The sequence below is a fragment of the Aquila chrysaetos genome, chromosome 2 (assembly GCF_900496995.4).
Source record: "Aquila chrysaetos chrysaetos chromosome 2, bAquChr1.4, whole genome shotgun sequence".
NCBI lineage: Eukaryota > Metazoa > Chordata > Aves > Accipitriformes > Accipitridae > Aquila > Aquila chrysaetos.
Genome location: NC_044005.1, coordinates 32,030,915 through 32,049,863, shown reverse-complemented (window position 1 = coordinate 32,049,863; position 18,949 = coordinate 32,030,915). Strand labels below are relative to the sequence as shown.

The window sequence follows — 18,949 nt, the reverse complement described above, 5'->3', positions numbered from 1 at the left end:
AGGCATTGTTATGTATGGCTTTGAAAAAGCAGTTACTTTATTTCCAGTGGACATTTTCATGGCACTTCATATAAGGTAAAAGCCAAAAATCCTTACTTTAAAAGGAGCCAGGTCACTGTTACAAGAATGGCCTTGACAAGTCCTCCACAGTTGATTATGAACTGACTGAATCAACTAATAGAAAAATGTACACTCTATCCAATATTAAACATTAAACTGTGGATACTTCATGCAAGATACGTGAAGACCAATTCTAATTTTCAAGCTACTCTGTTGATTAAGCACAGGTTAAAATATCTGTTGTATTTTGTTGTTACCTGTTACGTTTTGTTTCTACTGTACTACTTTGAAAAGGGTTGTGCTGCCACACAGGATGATTTTTTCCTCTAAAAATGTAGAATATGTATATTTTATATTGCTCATTAAAATTAACCCATTGCTTAACTAGCAATATGGACAAAATAAGGTTGTTAAAAAGCATACAGTGCAATAGAAAAAAAAGAATTAATAGGCATAATATGCCTATATACATCTATGAAAGATTTTGACCCAGCGTAGGTGAAAGTCCACACAAACAAAATTTCCTTTTTCTTGAATCCTAACTGGGACAAAAATACTGTGGATGTTTTCAGCTGCGAGCATAACAGTAATTTTTATTGGTTTTTAGTTACCTGACAAGACAACTTCAACTAGGTCTCCTTCTTGGATATCTGCAGCTGTTTTCACCAACTGGAGAATGTTTTCAGAGGTAGGGTCATGGCGGAAGAGCAGAATTTTGTCATACATTCCGTAGAAACCACATTCGGGAAACTGCAAATACAAACCCGTGAGAATTTACTACACTGTAAAATACATAACTGTAAAATACAATTAATATATAATTAAATTTTTAGGGCAGTCTAGACCATTTCTCAGACTAGTACCAAACAGGATATATATTTTTTCATATATGACAATATTTATTACTATACTCTGAAAATGGCTTTTCCCCCGAGCAAGTAAGCTCATTTGCCTTTCTCTTCCTCTGAACAATGTGGCATCCACTAGCAAATGAGAGAGAAATAAGTGCATCCCTTAGCCACCGATAACCTTTCAAAGACAAGTTCCTGAGCAAGGTGATCTAATTAGACCTTCCTGGAGCAGGTGTTTGGACTTGATGACCTACGGAGCTCCCTTTCAGTCTATATTATTCCATGATTCAATGATTTCTCCCCAGATTACTGCCAAAAAGATGCCTTGAAGGTGGAAGAAATGTTTTTGAGCTCTGCCTAAGATGCAATGCCTAAATGATTGCTCATTAGGAAATACCTATTTCTTGAGACCGACGTTACTAGACACATAGTACTACCTTAAGTTACTAGACACATAAAACAATGTTTCCAAACTTAACCATAGTCATTTATTTCGATGCAAAGAAGCTGGAGTTTGAAACCAGATTAAAACCTGTTGAAACTAAAAAAGATTTTAAAAATCTCAGAGGTTATAAACTAAACTTGAGATTATTATCTAAGCACCTTTTTTTCCTTTTTTTTTTCTGCAGCACAAAAATGAGTTAATTTTTTTCATGATCCCATCTTAAAGAACTAAGATTTTGTTTTGAAAACACAGCCAAGAAACCCTTTTTCTGATACAAAAGATTCAATTCAATTTTACATCACTGAACTACTCCATGTATTATTTGGGAGTTTTATCAACATGGAATGGAAGAAACACAATAATAAGCATAGCTCGAGAGATAAACTGGCAGGTTTTGAGGTTATAATTACTTTGAAGAGAATGCAGAATAGAAGGGACCTAACAGCAAGTACTTTAAAACAATATATGCATTACTGATTACTGGAAACTTTTCAAATTATTCAAGTATCCCAAGAAAGTTATGTGCTTTTTTAAGCTTTAAAGCATGCACTGAAAGGAGAGAGACAAAATGGTCAGATGCCTGGTTTGAGTTTTGTCTGTCTTATTCCAGAATATACCACAACTACCAATCCACTGCTAATTCTTGGCTGGACACATTACCTGCCTGAAAAAGAAGTTGCTGTACATAGCTATTCATACAGGTTTTATACTGAACAATTTCCAGACTCTGAAACATAAAACATTCTCACAGAAGATCTGCAAAATTCTGCTATAGTGCATGTGTTTAAAGATGCAGAATTTTTGTTCATGTGCACTGTGCACCACATTAAAAATCCTAGATAGATCGCTTATTTATATGATATGAGATACTATTTTAAGGCCATTTCCTTGAGCACCTTTATCATCCACTAATTATGAACTGAAAGAGTTGGCAATCTATTGCCAAACTTTGAGAAGGTTGGCAACAACATCAACACATGTATTTCTAAACAGGCATTACAATCACATACATTAAAAAAGATCCGTATTTGTAAAACTTTCCTAGTAATCAGTTAACCATTCATATTCACAACCTCAGTTGAATGAATAGTCACAGTAACAGCAAGGTATACTTTACCATGTTCATAAAGCTGAAAATGGCTTACTATGCCATGTTCAATTCACATTTCCAAAGTATTTCTCACTGATGATTACCACCTCTATGTGGACCAAAAACTTGCTCTCTAAAAGTGTGGTCTGTTGCCTTCTGAAAACATTATGCATGGTTTTAGTCTTGTCAAGAAGAGCGAACAAGTATTCTCTATTTTCATATTTCTCTGTAAAATAATGAGCACTGAATAACCTGGTTCTGTAAAAGATATGCATTACCACATTCAAAAGTTACAGAAGAAACACCAGGTGGAATAAAATTAGGAAAGATGCATACTGAATTTTTGTTTATTTAAAATAAAACCTGTCATATAGGCCACACTTCTTCTGGAGTTGTTAGCCAGCCAAAAGTCATATTTTGAAATAACCAGTGAAGTAATGAAATGCTGCCATATTTGGATGATTCCACTGTGCAGGCACCTTCTACTTGCTTCATACTCTCCTTAGAAAAGTGCCTTTTCCTGGGAAGCCAGGAACCATTCTTGACTGTACACAGGCATTATTATTGGTGCTTACACATCAAAAGCATTCAATTCTTATTCAATTACCAAAAAAGATGTAATTAAGGCACTACATTAACTTTAAATTATTTTAAAAGTTTACCAGGAAGGTAAAATGGCAGAGTTTTGGAAAGAAAATTTAGACAAAACCAATCTTCATTATGCAAGAACGTAAATCTTTGCATCCTTCTGTCTTCCTGTTACTCTATAGCTGTATTTTAATGCTAAAGTAATATCCTCTATCATCTTAACTAAAGGAGAAGGGGTAGAAGAGACCTAAAGTTCAGCGTAATTGAAATCAACTCCTAAATATAGTAACAACAGTAATTTTCACCTAAGGGAGGAATTTCTGAGAAACAGTGCAAAAATCCTAAAAAAAAGTTCTCTTACATGGAATATTCTTAATCTTGCATAAAGACAGCATAACCTAAATAGCATTTTCTCCCACAGTTCCAAATGTGAAGATGAAATATTTCAAGTATCACATACTTAAGATGCAGTAAATATTAAGGATTAAAACTGTAAGAATAAGCCAAATAATGTTGAAGGACCTTAATTGTCAAGGTATCGTTTCCGAATTTCATTAAAATAATAAATTATTCAACCTAGTGCCAAAAGCATTTTTCTAGTTCAAGAATGAACTAAATTCATGGCTTAGATGTGAAATAGATACTCCAGCTTTTAAAGAAATTTGCTTTACATTAAGTGTAAACAGGAGTGAATCAAAGCTTTTGAGAGGAGATGTAATCTGAACTGCAATTACTCTCTTCATCCATACAGGTGCTAGCGTAGCCTAGGTAATAGAAAAGCAGGTGACAAAGGCACTAACAGACACCTGTCTTATAGAGCCATTCAACATCTGACCTAGCAGCACTGAGCTGAACCCAAAAGCCTGCTGGAGCCACTCAGATGCGTGTATCACGGTGCTCCGTGGCTGGAGTAGCTCTTCTTCCCTCTCTCCAGCACTTGAGCTGGCAGCGGGCAGATTCACTCTTCTCCTAAATGCTTTAAATTTAGAACCTGCATAAGAAAGCAATCCCGGTGGGATTGTAATTTTAATTAAACAGATTCCTAACTTGCTACAGTATACAAGCCTGATGGCATGCCGTTAAGAGTGAGAATTTTCTTTTACACAAGCAGTGAAAAAATTAAAACTATCTTTCAAAATGGGCATGGTTGATCCTTTTCAAACACTGAAAGAATTTTCTCATTTCACTGGATTTCAGTGATAGTACAGGCATTTCCCTCTAAGCTCATTATGACTTAAATTGTTTGTTCTCTCTTTATATTCCCATTCAATTTGTTCTTTCAAATTAGCTCTATTTTTTCTACCTATAAAAGCATTTGCTATATTACATGTATTATATATGTATATGTATAAATACATGTGTTTTGAGGTATCATTTATTATATTCTGTAGAGAAAAAAGAATTCAATCACAACATTTTTTCATAAATTACATACAAGAATTATCTTCTGGGTTCGAGTTAGTTTTTCTCAGATAAACTAATCTCATGCCATGAAAGCCATTTTGATGGTGCGATTCTCCAAATAAAACATTGTGTAAGGACCAACTGTTGCAACAGTGACAAAAATACTCCCTCAGCTAAGCTTATTCCTGCCAACAATAATGTTGATATGCACGAACAAAAGTAAACAAAAAGCAGCCACGTTGCTTGGTACTACAACACTATAAATAGCTTTTATTTTTGCCAAATACAGGGTAAAATAGGAAATGCATATATGTCAAGATACCTAAAAGCTACCTAAAGCCAAGCTAACTAAACCCAACTATATTGGATCTAAATTCTCAACACTAATAAAAGCCCTTGTTTTGGTATAATAGCTGCTTAAAGTGGAATTACCAGGAGTAAAACAGTCATTGTAATTTCTATAATGAGGAAATACAATATTTCTGTAAGAATTAGGAGAGTGGAAAATTGTTTGCATGGGGTTTGGAAAAGGATCTATTTCTGGATGCTTAACAAGTCATCAGTAGTCATTAAGATATCACAACTGTCCATATACACATCAGTTGTCTATTCCAAGTGTGAAATAAAATGCATCTTCCTAAACCGCTTTCAGTGTGGTTTAATCTCAGGTGCCTTAGTCTACAAGTGGAACAGGATAAATGACCTTCACAGTGTAATAACTTGTAAAACTGCCACAGTTTAATTGTGTATTTCAAGTGTGTGTCCCCCTCCCCTTTTTTCAATAGAGAGAAAGATTAGCTCTCTAACATAATTTGTATCACTTACAAACTATTTGGGTTCCAGATTTGCACGTTAGCAAAATTTCTGTATTAATATAAGTCTATCCCCAGTCTTGATGTTGTTATTTATTACATATTTTCCAGTGTAAAAAGAAGAAATAGTGGACAGCATGTTTCTAAGACACTTAAAACTACAAAATATACTCAGTCTATGAATGAAAGGTTCAGCACACCTGAAGATAAGTTGAAAGTCTGGTTCACCATAGACACTGAGTTCTGGAAAAGCTGATGGTATTTTTTAATAAAACCACTTCCAAAAAAAACCAACCAAAAGAAAATACAAATAAGAAGGAATGCAATTACTATTGAAGAGAATATCCAATGTGCAATGTGAATCCTTTTCAGAGCCGTATTTCTATTTTCCAAACTTGACCTTTCAACTTTGCTACTTAAGGTCAATTTATGAAAGATGTGTAAAACCACTAGGAAGATACATCATATTAGATATATCCTCCATAAAAAGGAAGGTTCTTTAGCCTAGACACATGCAGTCCCAGTCTGAGAGCTGGGCATAAATCATTACGGTCTTTAAATACATAAACAACTGGTGCTGATAGGAATGGAATAATCTGTTTCTCCTCTGCATGGAACATTAAGGATTAGCAAATCTAAAACACTGGAACGTATACAATACAGGGAATTAGACTGTAGACAAGGAAGGTTTTGCAAGGATAAGAATTTCTAAAAAATCTTACTGTTTTCTTAAGAAAGGGAATGTCTATTACTAGAGGGTTTTCTACCAGAACAAATCAAACAAATGTCAGGAATCTGACTGCTGATCTCTCGATGTTAGCATAGAAGGATAAAGTAGATAACCTCATATGACTTAATGATTATGATGCTGAAAAAATTACTATCTAGAATAAATGGGGACAAAATAAATGGCTAAATGTGTATTACTAATTCTTATATTATTTATTTACTTATTTATTAAGTACAACTCTCCCTGTCCGCAAGCAATGTTAAATCTTGCTTATGCCTATCCACAGTGATATTAGGTCAAAAAAACAAACAAAAAAAAGGTAACCTTAGCATGACTGTTTTCAATAAAACTGTCATTATCATAGAGTAAACCGTATTATACGTCCACAGGTTTTGTTCATTAATTTACTAAATCAACGGTGATTTAATACAAAAAAATTTTTTTAAAAATTAAAATAGAAACTATCCTAAGAATATGTACAAGTATTAGCTTTGCTGTAAGAGCAGTTAATGTTGTCCAGCCTTGCTGTGTAGATGCCATTCATTATTATATTAGTGCAATAGACTTACAGTGGAAGAGCTGTATCACTCCCTCATTCTATATTACTGGTAAGCAGCCTGTAATGTACCAGAGGGATTTCATAGTACGCTACGGGAAAACTATTGTAAAAGCTATACCACATATAAACAACTACTACTCTCAAAGCAAACTATTATCTAATTTATAACATGGTCTTCTGCAAGAAAGGAAATACAATGTACTATTTTTCATCATACTGCCAATGACATTTTTAAAAAATTAATCACTCCCATGAAGAAACAAAATTCTGGCAGTAAATAAACTGACTGTTTACCAGACTCAAAACTTCAAGGAAGATCTGGATTCTGTGCCCTTTCTAGGGCTGCACTGAATTGACTTACAATTTGACTATCAGTGATCAGTGTAACTATTTACAAAGCACACACATAAAATTTTGCAGGATAAAAAGCTTTCAGTCTTTAGTGTAAAATAGCATTCATGTAGACAAACAATTATGTCATAGTAAAGTCAAATTCAGACAACTTGATGAGGAAAACTTGTAATTTAGAGATCATCTCCATTTAAAAACCAGCGTTCATGGATCCAGAGGGGGACTGTTTGAAGTTTTAGCAAGATTATGTTTCTGGACCAAGCTGCAAGTTATTTCTTACTTGTCCACTTCATAAAGGAAAATGAAATATTCTATTAACAGGATAGTGTTCATGACTATTGCTTGCAGTGATTGCAAATGTATTACAATTCTGAATAAAATTCTGAATGTTTACTGTTGGATAACAGTGATTTAAATTTTTTAGTTTATTAGCTTTTAAACTATTAATATTTACTGAATGTAGATGCAGTGATCGTTCACAGACTGTGAATACTACTCTAGTATCAGTTACATCTCCACAAGAAATAAAATGCATATACATACCTCTCAAGAGGTGTGATTACCCTAAGGTTTACTTTTAAAAATTTCAGCAACAAAGTCCTAAATGTCAGTTTTCAGCATTCCCACTCTTGCCTTTTCAACAATGCTTGTCTCATATTATGCCAATAGTTTCTCCTTACATGTACTGTAATGTTACCACAATAAAAGTGTATTATTTGGGAAAAGCATAACAGGCTTTTATTCCAAACATTGAGCCTTAAAAGACTGCTACCTAAACATTCATGTAAAACATGTTTTATAGGATATTGCAGCAGCTTTTATGGTAAAAAACAGGAAACTACTAGCATTTGAAGTCACCCGTAAGCAGACTGAAGTTGTGTGCTTCTTTCATTTCCTGAAAATATCACGTAACTGTTACCTACCCATAAGACTTAAAAAAAAATTTAAATTGCTTTTTCAGGTGAAAAAAAATGGATCTCAAATAATAATTTGGTATTGCCCAGCTTGTGGGTACAATGGCAGCAGACTATCCATAAAACACAGGGCAAAAGGAGGCTCGGCACTAACCTTTCCTCAGCAGATACCAAAGCCGAAGCAATCATTTAAGTGTTTTTAACCTTAGCAACTGTAAACATCTCAAGAAAATTCACCAAAATATTTCACCACTAACTGTACAGAAGCCAAATGATTATGCAAATTCTGGGTTTGTCTTCAAGTGATACTACAAAAAAATTGCAGACTCATATTAAATTTCAGTAACTAGAAACTCTAATTACAAGTATTCAGTAATTCATTTAATCCATTATCCATTTTATCAGTCAATAGTTTCAATGGCATACCTCCATCCACATGCAGACACAAGCTGAACTACATACGTCCATGATTGTGCTGTCTTATTAACGAGTGTTCTCAATACAAGGATCAAAACCAAACTGCTGAAAAAAACTTGGTGATATTTAAAAACTCTATCCAATTACTGTGACAATCAAACGGTTTTATTATTAAAGAAACAGAACTTTAAAAGATCTGATATATCTAAATATTAGCATATTGCCAATCTGAACTGGGAAGCTTTCATTAATTAATAATAATTAATCATATAAATAGTTATTTGAATAAAGAACCTATTCAGCCTTCCTTTTTCTGTAGTAAAGCATAATTTCCAATAGAAATTAACTAAAAGGAAAGGTGAGTCTGTCTAAGGTGAGACAACTCTCTCACCAGTTTGCTTTAATAATTATGCATTTGGAAGATTAGCACTGTAGATACCTCAAATGAAAAACCGATGAGAAATAAATTTCTTCCCCATAAAGAACTTTATCTGGAAGAGCTGGAAAACACGTACTCTAAATATTGATGCTGGTTTCAGTGTAATTACTAATGTAATCCAATAGCCAGAAAAGTGTGTTGCTGTGGTCATTTTGCAAAAATACTTCATACAACATACTAAAATTGTCACATTTTTGTAATAAAACAGGCAGATAGGTTCTCAGTGCTAAAGGTGCAAAAGAAAACAAAAATCCTCTTCTTGTTTCTGTCTTTTTGTCTATTACTACAATTTTGCACATTTCCTGTAAGGGATAGTTTCTGTTGCTTTATTCTAGGAAGTAATGAGAGTTGTCTTTTAAACTTTTTCAGTCCTCATTAACTTTTTTCTTAACATTAAATTGAACTACATATCTTTTCATGATAACTATTTTTTCCTTCTAAAGAGTAGCTATTTTTTCCTTCTACATTAGTTAGATTTTTGCAAGCCTTCCTCTTAAGAGAAGTCCTTAGTGATTACCGTAACAGCACCAAGAACCTTGATAAAACCTGGAAGTCTTTCACAGCACAAAGATAATGATCCAGCACACATAAGGACTGTGGGCTAAACAATATCTTTATAGCGTGTGGAGAAGTTGAGTCATGCTGAGTATTTGTTGACCTAACTTAACTTGCTGGAACACAAGTTAGGTTGACCTAACCTAAACAAGCTGTTGACCTAACCCTAAGTCGTTTAAAAGGAAATAAATAAATTAATAAATAATCTTACATTGATACAACTGTTTTAAAATAAAGATATAAACATACAAAAATTTTTAAACAATCATATTAACCAAGATGAAACATTCTTCTTTTACGTTCTTAAAAAAAACAATGCATTTTATTTTTAGAAGTCAGGATTTCCTTTCTCTACAGAGGTTACAACACAGCAAATTCATGATACTGAAAAGCAGAGAATTTTTGGCCAAGAGGACTGCCTAAATTCTCATTTAATTGTGGCAGTCACTGTTAACTCACTTGCAAAACTCAAGAGATTTTTAAAAGGCTCTATTTACCAAGCGCAAAGCTATCATGAAAATATTAGTCTTTCCTTTATGCATAAAGAAAATACCACAAGACTTCACGGATTTATTGTAAAAAAAAAAAAATCAGTTAGGATTCAAAGGCTTTCTTCACATGCACCACTACAGTTACTGCAAACTAACACAAACTCTGGCGTTTAAATAGAAGTGCTCACTATAGCTACACAGAATTTATACAGTAACGTCTGAGGAAGAGCAGGAGCTAGTGCCTGCTCCAGCAGCAGTGGTATCTCCACCTCATTCCAGGATGTTTCGTGCTGTGCTTAAGACATCGCAGAAATTGTGACTCTCTCTAGATTGCCTTTGCACTTGCCAGGCAGCCAAACAGCAAGAATAGGCAAACCTGCCTATTTCCTTTCCTTTGTTCCCTTCTTTCTTGTTTCTTTTCCCCTGGCAATCAGCTTTTGGTTGTAGAGGAAAGAAAAGTAAGTATCAGAAAATATAAGTAGTAGTACTAACCATCTTGATACTGTCTGCACTGCAGCACTACCCAAGACAGGCTTAGGTCAAGCCCATTTCTCACAGGTATAGAGAGGAAGACAAATGATCGATGAACAAAGATCTTTCACTGGAAAGGTAAAGAAGCAACAGAAAAAACCTTGAAAGGTTAGGAAGAGAGATGACCAGAGCAAAGAAAATACATGTAGAACAGAAGCATCAGACAGACCTTGAGGTCTTGTGAGCCTTGAGGAGAGCAGCAAGGAGCCAGGTTTACAAAGGTTAAAGCAGGGAATGGGAACAGCAGTATAGGCCCTTGCTCCCTTTTTGCCTTTGTGTTCCCAAAAAAGTATTGGTAAGTTTGCTTCCGATCTAATCGCTAAGTGAAACAGAGAAGTTTCTAAGATTATACGCACTAAACCAGCCAGGAACCGTTCTTTGGATCTGAGACTAAGTGGCAGGGAAACGGCTCACTGTCATACAGCTGACCTTTCTCCAGAAACAGGGAGACGACATTCCCACTGCTTATTTTAAACAGTCCCTTACACATGTTAGGACCCAAACCATGTCTGAGCATCACCTGAAAGAGTGTGATTTGGCACAATCCAAACTATCAGGAAGTACTACAATTAAACAACTGAAAAGCTTACATGATTTTGGGCCAGTGCTTGAGCCTCTGTTATCATTTTGGTTTATTTAAAGATTTATTTGTAGATATATCTACTCCAGAGAACCATCAGCATTTGGAACATTCCTAACACCAGTTAAACTACTTCACTAACACTTTAATATGGGTGGCGTCATTCCCTATTTACAGTATTTATTCCTCTTTTTACTTTTTTTACTACAATCCTTGATTAATTACATGTTCTATAAAGCACAGCATGATACCTTCAGCATAGAAGTTAACAAGCCTTTTCCAAGTGGCCTGTGAGGAAGGAGCAAACTTATTCTTGTTCATGATGTAAACAATATTTTAGATAACAAATATGCGCGTACAAATATTTTGCTAATTCTGTTCGCTGCAGTGATTTGCTGCACAAATCAGGTTCCTTCATCTCTCTCAGATCAGGAACAGAGTACTTTGCCCACACGCCCTGATTTGAACTGGCATCAAACTACAACTTTTTCTGCAGCTGCCGTCTATGGAACAATGATGATCACAGGGGAAAAATACAGCTGAGCTCCCTCACAGAAATATCCGTGAAACAGATGAAACACGGCCACGGTGAAATATAGGAATGTGGCTATTTTAGAGAGAGCCTGACCTCTGAGCAACCTTTTTGTCAGCCTCTTTCAGTACAGGTTGTTCCCTGTGGCCATTCAGGGAAGGAGTTGCTTCCTTTGCACAGTATCTTTAAAGAAACACGTTCTCTTGCTACCTATGCCTTCTGCCACTGTGCGTCGGCTTGCCTTCTGTCACTCAAATTGCTCACTGCCAAAAATATCGCGTATATACCACATTACTCAAGCTGCTTATATGCAGACTTTAAAAACTCCCAGTTCAGGGCAAGATGCAAAAGATATAAGCAGACAATCAAAATAAAAGCATCTTAACAACACTACACAGCATTTTTTTCAAATCTAGACTCTTTTACCCAAGAGCAAACAGAAAGCAAAGCTGACACACCAGAAACATGGCTCAAAAAAGTTGTTAAATTTTACTTATGTGGTTGCAATTGAAAACTTCACTAAAATCATGGTGACTTTGTAGATCCTGATTCCCGGTAATGTTGCTTTAGTGATTTTAAAATAATCTGCAGACTGGGTGCAGGGGGGGGAGTTTCCTCTCATTGCTCCTGAACTGAGTCCAGCAAGTGGCTGCTGGCTGGGGTCAACCCAACACAGCTCAATGCAATTAAACATGAAAAATCTTAAATAACACTTCTCTCTCAAACTAAGAGAACTTCAGCATAACTAGTGTAACTATTTGTGCTACCACAAGACACTAATATAGCTTTTTACATTTCCATTACAAGATTGGATTTATTTTTCATTAAGACTTTTGTGGAAATACTTCATTCTGAATTACTGCATGTAATGAGTTACCAAAAATATATGTTGATTATGTCTTGGAAATTGATTTTCACTAATACCATGTAAAGAATACCTTAATTTAAAATAAGGTCTGACTCTTAAATACAATTTATCTTCTCCAAGAGTTAGCTTTTTTACTGATACTTCCTCAGTATTTTGTGAATATTCTATTACAGCTTCCAATGCAATGAAGATGATGCAGAGTCAAATGGATGTAAAGAAAGAATAAGTCCAATAACTCAGACATTGAGAAAACACTCAAATAATTTTTTCACATACAAATTCTCAAAGTTCATGTGCCGTGCAAATCAACACACACTTGTGTAGCTGACTTCTCTATCACGTAGATGAAGAGGTTAATTCAATAGGAGTATTTAGAAAAGTAATAATAATAAACACACAACAATGAGATTCAAAAGAGAAACTAGTCTTCACATCCTGTTGGAGCCAAAAGTATTATCACATACATATACCACATCTGCATATGCTCCATAATTTCCTGGAAAATTTTCACCGGCAGAAGCACCGAGGCACAGCACTAACAGTCTGTGTCTTCTTGGTTATTTCATACTGAATGTATGGGAGCACTGTTCTACTAACACCGATCCATTAATGCCACATTTCTCTAACGCAATACAGGGACCCCAGCAGAAAGGCTCCTACAGTTCCTGTATACGTTCTCTGTGCAGCCCAACACTGTCCACCCCACGACAGAATTATGGAGCTTCCTGCGAAACGTTTAGGAGAAGAACGTGACAACAGTGTCAGATTGTTGACAGGCATCCATTTATGTAGATGCTTCACGAACAGATTGCAGTTCTCACCAAGGAGGTTGAGAACTGGAGCAGAAACTTTCATGCCCTTCAGGGAATAGGCAGAAAAAGCATGATGAATCACTAACAAAATCGAGTATTTTTTCTAGTTCCTTTAATCAAAAAAAGATTTAAGACAGTGACTAAAGAGTCCCTTGCTCACAAGCATGCAGTGTTTCTGAAGCTGCAGTCTTACTAATTCTATGCCGTATACTGCACCCGGGAAAACAAACTCCTAATTTAAGAAAGATGAAAAGAAACCAGTTCAAGAGCCAACTCTATGCATTATTTTAAAAACAAACAAACAAACAAAAAAACTTAAAACCCATTTCTGTGAGGGCCTAGCACCAGATGTGTTTTAGCTATCTCTGAGCAAGAATTACATCAATTCAGGAGACTCAGTCATGTACATAACTCAATAGACTACACAGACACAGAACAAGCGGTTTTGTTCTCTAGATCTCTTACCTTTATTAGGTCTGTCTAGATCTCTTACCTCATACACAGAAACTTTGACTGCACGCAAGTAGTTTGCGTGTTGTGCAATCTGTAAAAAGATCATTCTCACTTCTTTATACCTCTACTCTGCTTCCAAAATACACTTATTTTCCTTCAAGGTAGATGTCAGTTTAGGTAATTGCTTAAAGATAAATTCCAAACTTTTTTTTGCAAAGAAACAGGAAAAAAAAGCTCTGATCCAGACTACTGTTTTAATTAAGGCATTCCCAAATATGTGATTTCCTCCTGAAAAAGCAGAACTCCCTTACGTTTTGAGTAGTGTTAAGAGAAATTTGGAAAATTACTTACTCTTTCATCCACTCACAACATTAATTCTGTATTTCAGGAAATACAATAAGAACCATTTGAAAAATATTTGTAAAGGGCGCTCTCCTACTGAATTTGATAGAAAAGTGAATTTTTTTTAAGTATAAGCAGCACGTTGGTTCAACTTTTAGTACTAATAACTAATTTGCTCCTTGGTCAGTTGTATATTTTATTTCCATTTATTAATAACTAGGATCCTTATTAATAAAGGATAAAGAGACACCACCGAATAGCAGGCTTACTGGGCTCCCTAATCCTATAATGAATATAATCAGGAGAGGATTATAGCAGGAGAAAACGCTGAGGGTGCTTATGTTGTACACCAGTTCAGCATGAGTACACATAGAACCATGCCCGTACAGGGAGTCAGATGACTAACTTATAAATAAGAACTCATAGTGTCATGTTATACACATTAATTCCCCATTCAAAATGTGGCTTAGAAAAGCCAAAATACTAAGAGGAAACTGTCCAGAACAACCAGTAAAGAATATTAGGACAGAAATGTCTGTGAACAATTGTTTTATGCAAATTTAGCATCTCTTTGCAGATCTGAGTAAGGCATGTCATGGGAGGTTTGGGATTCATTGTCTGTGACACCCAAGAGGATTTTCCTTGTGAAATACCCATTTGGGGATAGGAAAACAGCATGATTTTTTTTTGTTATGACAAAAAAATGGCAGCTTTTATATAATAATACTAGAGATATATATAGACTTCTAGATAGTGAGTCACTCAGGAAGAGGCCATTTGGGTTTATAGGACTTCCTACCTGAAAGTTTCAAAGCTGGACTGTACAACTTTTTGAACACAGTCCTAATCATTAGGTTAGGACAAGATCACTAAGGAAACAGAAACCACAGAAAGATGAATGGGATCACAAACAGATCACAACAATTTTCTGTCTCTGTAATGGGCACTCAACAGAAACTGGACAGTTAAGAGATTAAAAATTAAAAATCCTCCTGTGAGCAAAGGCATAAACTAAGATTCCCCTCCCCAAATGTCAGCAATATTGTTTCTTAACAAAAGTGCTTGTAGCTGCTGTGTTTCAATTTGCATGCAGTAGGTCCTTTAATAACACGTACGTACTGAAGAAAAACCTCTCAGCACACTCAGGCATAAAAATTAAACATATGTTTAAGTCTTCTGTAAATCTAGGAACACTTTCACAGAAACAGGAAAATAATTTAAAGATAAGCACATGAATAAACCTTAAGGTTAATTAAATTTTTTAAATTTATTTCAAAAAAATAACTAAACACAGAAATTGCCAGGTTGCAAAAGGAGCTTTAAAGTGTATGTCTCATACATACAGAAATATAATGTTCAAAACAGAAAGTTGATAGCAACAGATATAAATAGAAACTTAAGAGTAGTAGAAAACCACCAAGGAAAGCCAGAAGATATGCGAAAATATCACTGTCAGCATACTTAAGGCACATTAAAAGTTTTGCTAATATTTTAGGAACAAAAAGAACTGTAACAATTCTACCATCCATAAATATTTACGAATCACTTTCCTTCTTTTTCTTTTTTTTTTTTTCCCCTCCACATCTTGGGAAAAGGCAGTATTAGGTATTAAAGAGGAAACACTTTGTATTCTAACACCCGTTGCTATGGATGTTGAAGAGGACTCACTGAAGCTGTACACTTATATTGGCAAGTCCAAAAAACTTTAAAGCAAAACTGAAAGAGCTGTGATGTCAATGGTTGGGTTCTGGAGCAATCAAGAGGAAGAAAACTAATGTGCTGCTTTTTAAAAAGGGAAATGGAGCTACCTGCATAACTGTAGACTTCTCAAAATAATGGAACAAAAGATACACAGTTCCACAAATGAAAACATGAAGGACAGTACTACTAGTTAACCACCACCTTGACTTACGGAAAAACTAGGTAACTTGGTAATGTAATGAGGAGACTGCACAAGCATAACTTAACAGCAACACAAAGTCAGACTGTAAAATATTATGTCAGGCCCCTGGAAACATGGAACACAAGCTGCTCTGATGTAACAGGGACTCTATTCTGAAAGGCAATGATGAAATTTAGCTAATGTACTGGATAATTAGATGAACATGCGCTCTTAGTGAATTGCTTTTGCCATAAACCGGGGAATACCGAAGAAGTATATGGATTTATTACCTCTGCTTTTGGCACTGATGCAACTGCAACTGGCAATCTACTCATACCTAACATTTAAAATTCAAAAAACTAGGACACTGGAGAAAGCATTCAGGGAAGAATGATAGAATAATTAAGGAACTGAAAGACATGCTCTACTGTACGTGGCAGCAGGTGATTAAACTGTTTAATTTCTAAAGGAAGGTCAGGATGCGATTTGATCATTTCTGATAAGCATCAGTACAAGAAAGTGAAATCTGATTATCTATTGATTCATCTGCTTTGCAGACAAAGAAACAGCAAGTTCCAATTTCTGACAGCTGAGGCTATGTAGAATTATACTACACAACAATTATTTTGCTGGTGTCCCCCCCCGCCTTTTTTTTTTCTTATTTTAAGTAGCTAAAGCAAGTGCTCACTGAAAAACAAATATGGTAGTGCTGTTTCTACATTATTGGTTTTTTGTTTCTGAGAGAGACACTCTGTTTGAAAAGGAATGAATTCAGACAACTCCGGTGGCCTTTCTTATACAAAAAATATTAGAACGAATTACCATAATGTCATACTCAGCAACACCATTCACAGTCAAGCTAACTGGAGAAAGCTAACAACTTGAGACTCTTCTCAGAGCATTTTTTTTTTTTTTTTTTTTTTACTCATTTTGGCATTGGCAAGACCTCTAATGTAACCACTCTGTCTAATTCTGGATGCCCAGAGACAGTCCAAGGACAGCACCAAAAAAAAAAAAAAAAAAAAAAAAAAAAATTCTATATAATGTGATATAAAAGGAAAGATTTAAACAGCTAAGCAATGATTAGGGGAAAGAAAATAGAGAGAAGGAAACTTTGACAGTCTTTAGTTCTGTTAGTTAGCCAGTAAAGAGTTTATACACAGGGGACTGAAGTTAAATATTAAGAATTAAGGATAGTTTAAGAACTGGCAATGACTTTTTGGGGAGGCTGTGGCATCTCTGTCACTGGAGGTTCTCAGAACAGGTTAGATAGAGAAGAAGGGTGCAGATACAGCTGATCCTGAGTTGAAACAGGAGGAAAACCTATTGGGTCTTTCTATCACTGTATCTACAACTCTTCTGGAATATGTAAAAAAAAAAAAAATTACTTTCAGTTCAGAGTAAGAAAAACAAACTACATAAGGCAAGGCAGATTCCTACAGCTTAATGTTCCTTTCTGTAAGTCACATTCCTGTGACCTTCCTTTCTGATTATCTAAAATTCCCATTTTAAGTTCAACTGGAGAAACACTTGCCCATTTTTTATCCTGAACTGTTGTTTAGAGTTCTTCTGCAACATTACGTAGCTGCCACATTTCACAAGGGAAGTTTTTGCATCTCAGTGTGGGTGAATACATGTCCACCCCCATCCAACTAGTACTGACAGATTATTTGACAGTTTAATTTCAGTCAGACCTATCTGCCTCAAGAATATTTTTAAACATCAAGACAAAAGTTGCCTTAGAGTTTAATATGTCTGGGATATGCATCTTAGAAATCCTATCTCTAACAGATGAAATGAACACAATCAACCCTAAATTCCTGCATGGGTTTGCCCATCTTCAACTATCCACTCTCATCTTGCAATACTTAAGCATTTAATTTTTCCAGTACAGAATTTCACACTCACTAAATCTCATCTCTTCTCATACAATGGGATCAATATTCAACAGTATTGTTCTCAGGGTCAACAAGTGACTGGAACTTCTCATGGCTCTGCCCTTCTGACATTGGATTTTAAATAGGTTGCCTATTGGTTTTGATGGGATTGAAGCTCTCCTACTGCTAAAAAAAAAAAATAAATTGTAAATGCTTTTGTGAATACATATTGACTTAATCATGTCTCTGAATATTTTATTTCAAGTGCTGGCCTGCCTTCTTGCAAAAACAGCATCACTCAATATATTTTAAAAAATCTTTTTACATGCACTTTTTATTCATTGTGCAGTGTTACAATTTTCAGTTGCAGAACTGTGTTCCACAATTGATGCTGGAATTTTAAGAGAGCATGGGCTTTTTTAGAGTCGTCTTCTTAACAATGGCTAAAACAAGGCCATAAAATAACGATACAATATTATGATTTTTTTTTCTTATTTAAAGTCAGAACTGTTAACTTATAAATGGTGCAGAAAAGAAATTTACACCTAGAACAAAAAGGTAAATCAGCTCCTTGAAGCTACTGTTTCACAGGGTAACTTCATACAGAATACCATATTAAAAATACATTGCTTACAGCAAGGAAATTATGGCTTCCTGCCTTTTATAGAGAAACTGAAGTCTTTGGCACAAACCACAATATTTTGAAGAGCAAAGTCAAAATTCTGTTTCTGCCAGGGGAAAAGCAGCTGTCACATTAAACTAAGAGAACTTTTCAGACCTTCATCTAACATGTAAAGAATCCCTTCTAAGTTCTAATAACAAGAGAGTCATTGTAAAATAATCTCATTTGCTTGAAGTCTCAGCCATTTGGCATCCAGCCAGCCAGCGGTGAGGAGCCAGACACTTAATACAAGAAGTTCCTAGCAACTAGAAGTCTGCAGGGAGCAGGAGATTGTATTACCAGCAGCTGAGCGAACAAGATCTCAGATATTAGAGAGGAATATACAGAATTAAGTTTTCGTGGCCCCTCTTAGTTTTTTGCAATAGATCAGAAGCAGGAAGATGGGCAGTAAGGTTCACAGCCAAAGAGGTCAGAAACCTGTAGGTCACATAAGCTGCAGGACCCTACAAACATGGAGTGAAAATGTTAGGAGACTAACTTCTGTTGAAAGGAAAACAGGGAACAGCACAGCCAGCCTCATTCATCACCATTTTAAAATCCAGTAACTCAGTTAAGCTATCCGAATTTTCTGCTCATAGCTAAGACAGTCATCTTTTCTAGCAAGACAAAAAAAAAAAAAAACAACCCAAAACTTGTTTTGTTGGTTCAACTTTCAAACCCCCCCTTTTTTCCCCACCATCTTTT

The 18,949-nt window shown here is 35.3% G+C and overlaps 1 protein-coding gene across 4 annotated transcripts in view; it reads right to left on the bottom strand.

Moving 5' to 3' along the window:
* Positions 1-18,949, bottom strand: part of PRKD1 (protein kinase D1) — a 149,716-nt gene that overhangs the window by 71,953 nt on the left and 58,814 nt on the right. For 3 of the 4 annotated variants that reach the window (XR_005934014.1, XM_029998885.2, XM_029998893.2), the window contains exon 2: positions 672-810. Coding sequence is in view for 3 of the 4 variants with exons in the window: in XM_029998885.2 (XP_029854745.1) it covers positions 672-810 (139 nt within the window). In the remaining variant the exon portion in view is untranslated. Of the gene's footprint in view, positions 1-671; positions 811-1,830; positions 1,906-2,473; positions 2,879-18,949 lie in introns of those variants that run through there. The other variant, XM_041128789.1, reaches the window with a different exon arrangement.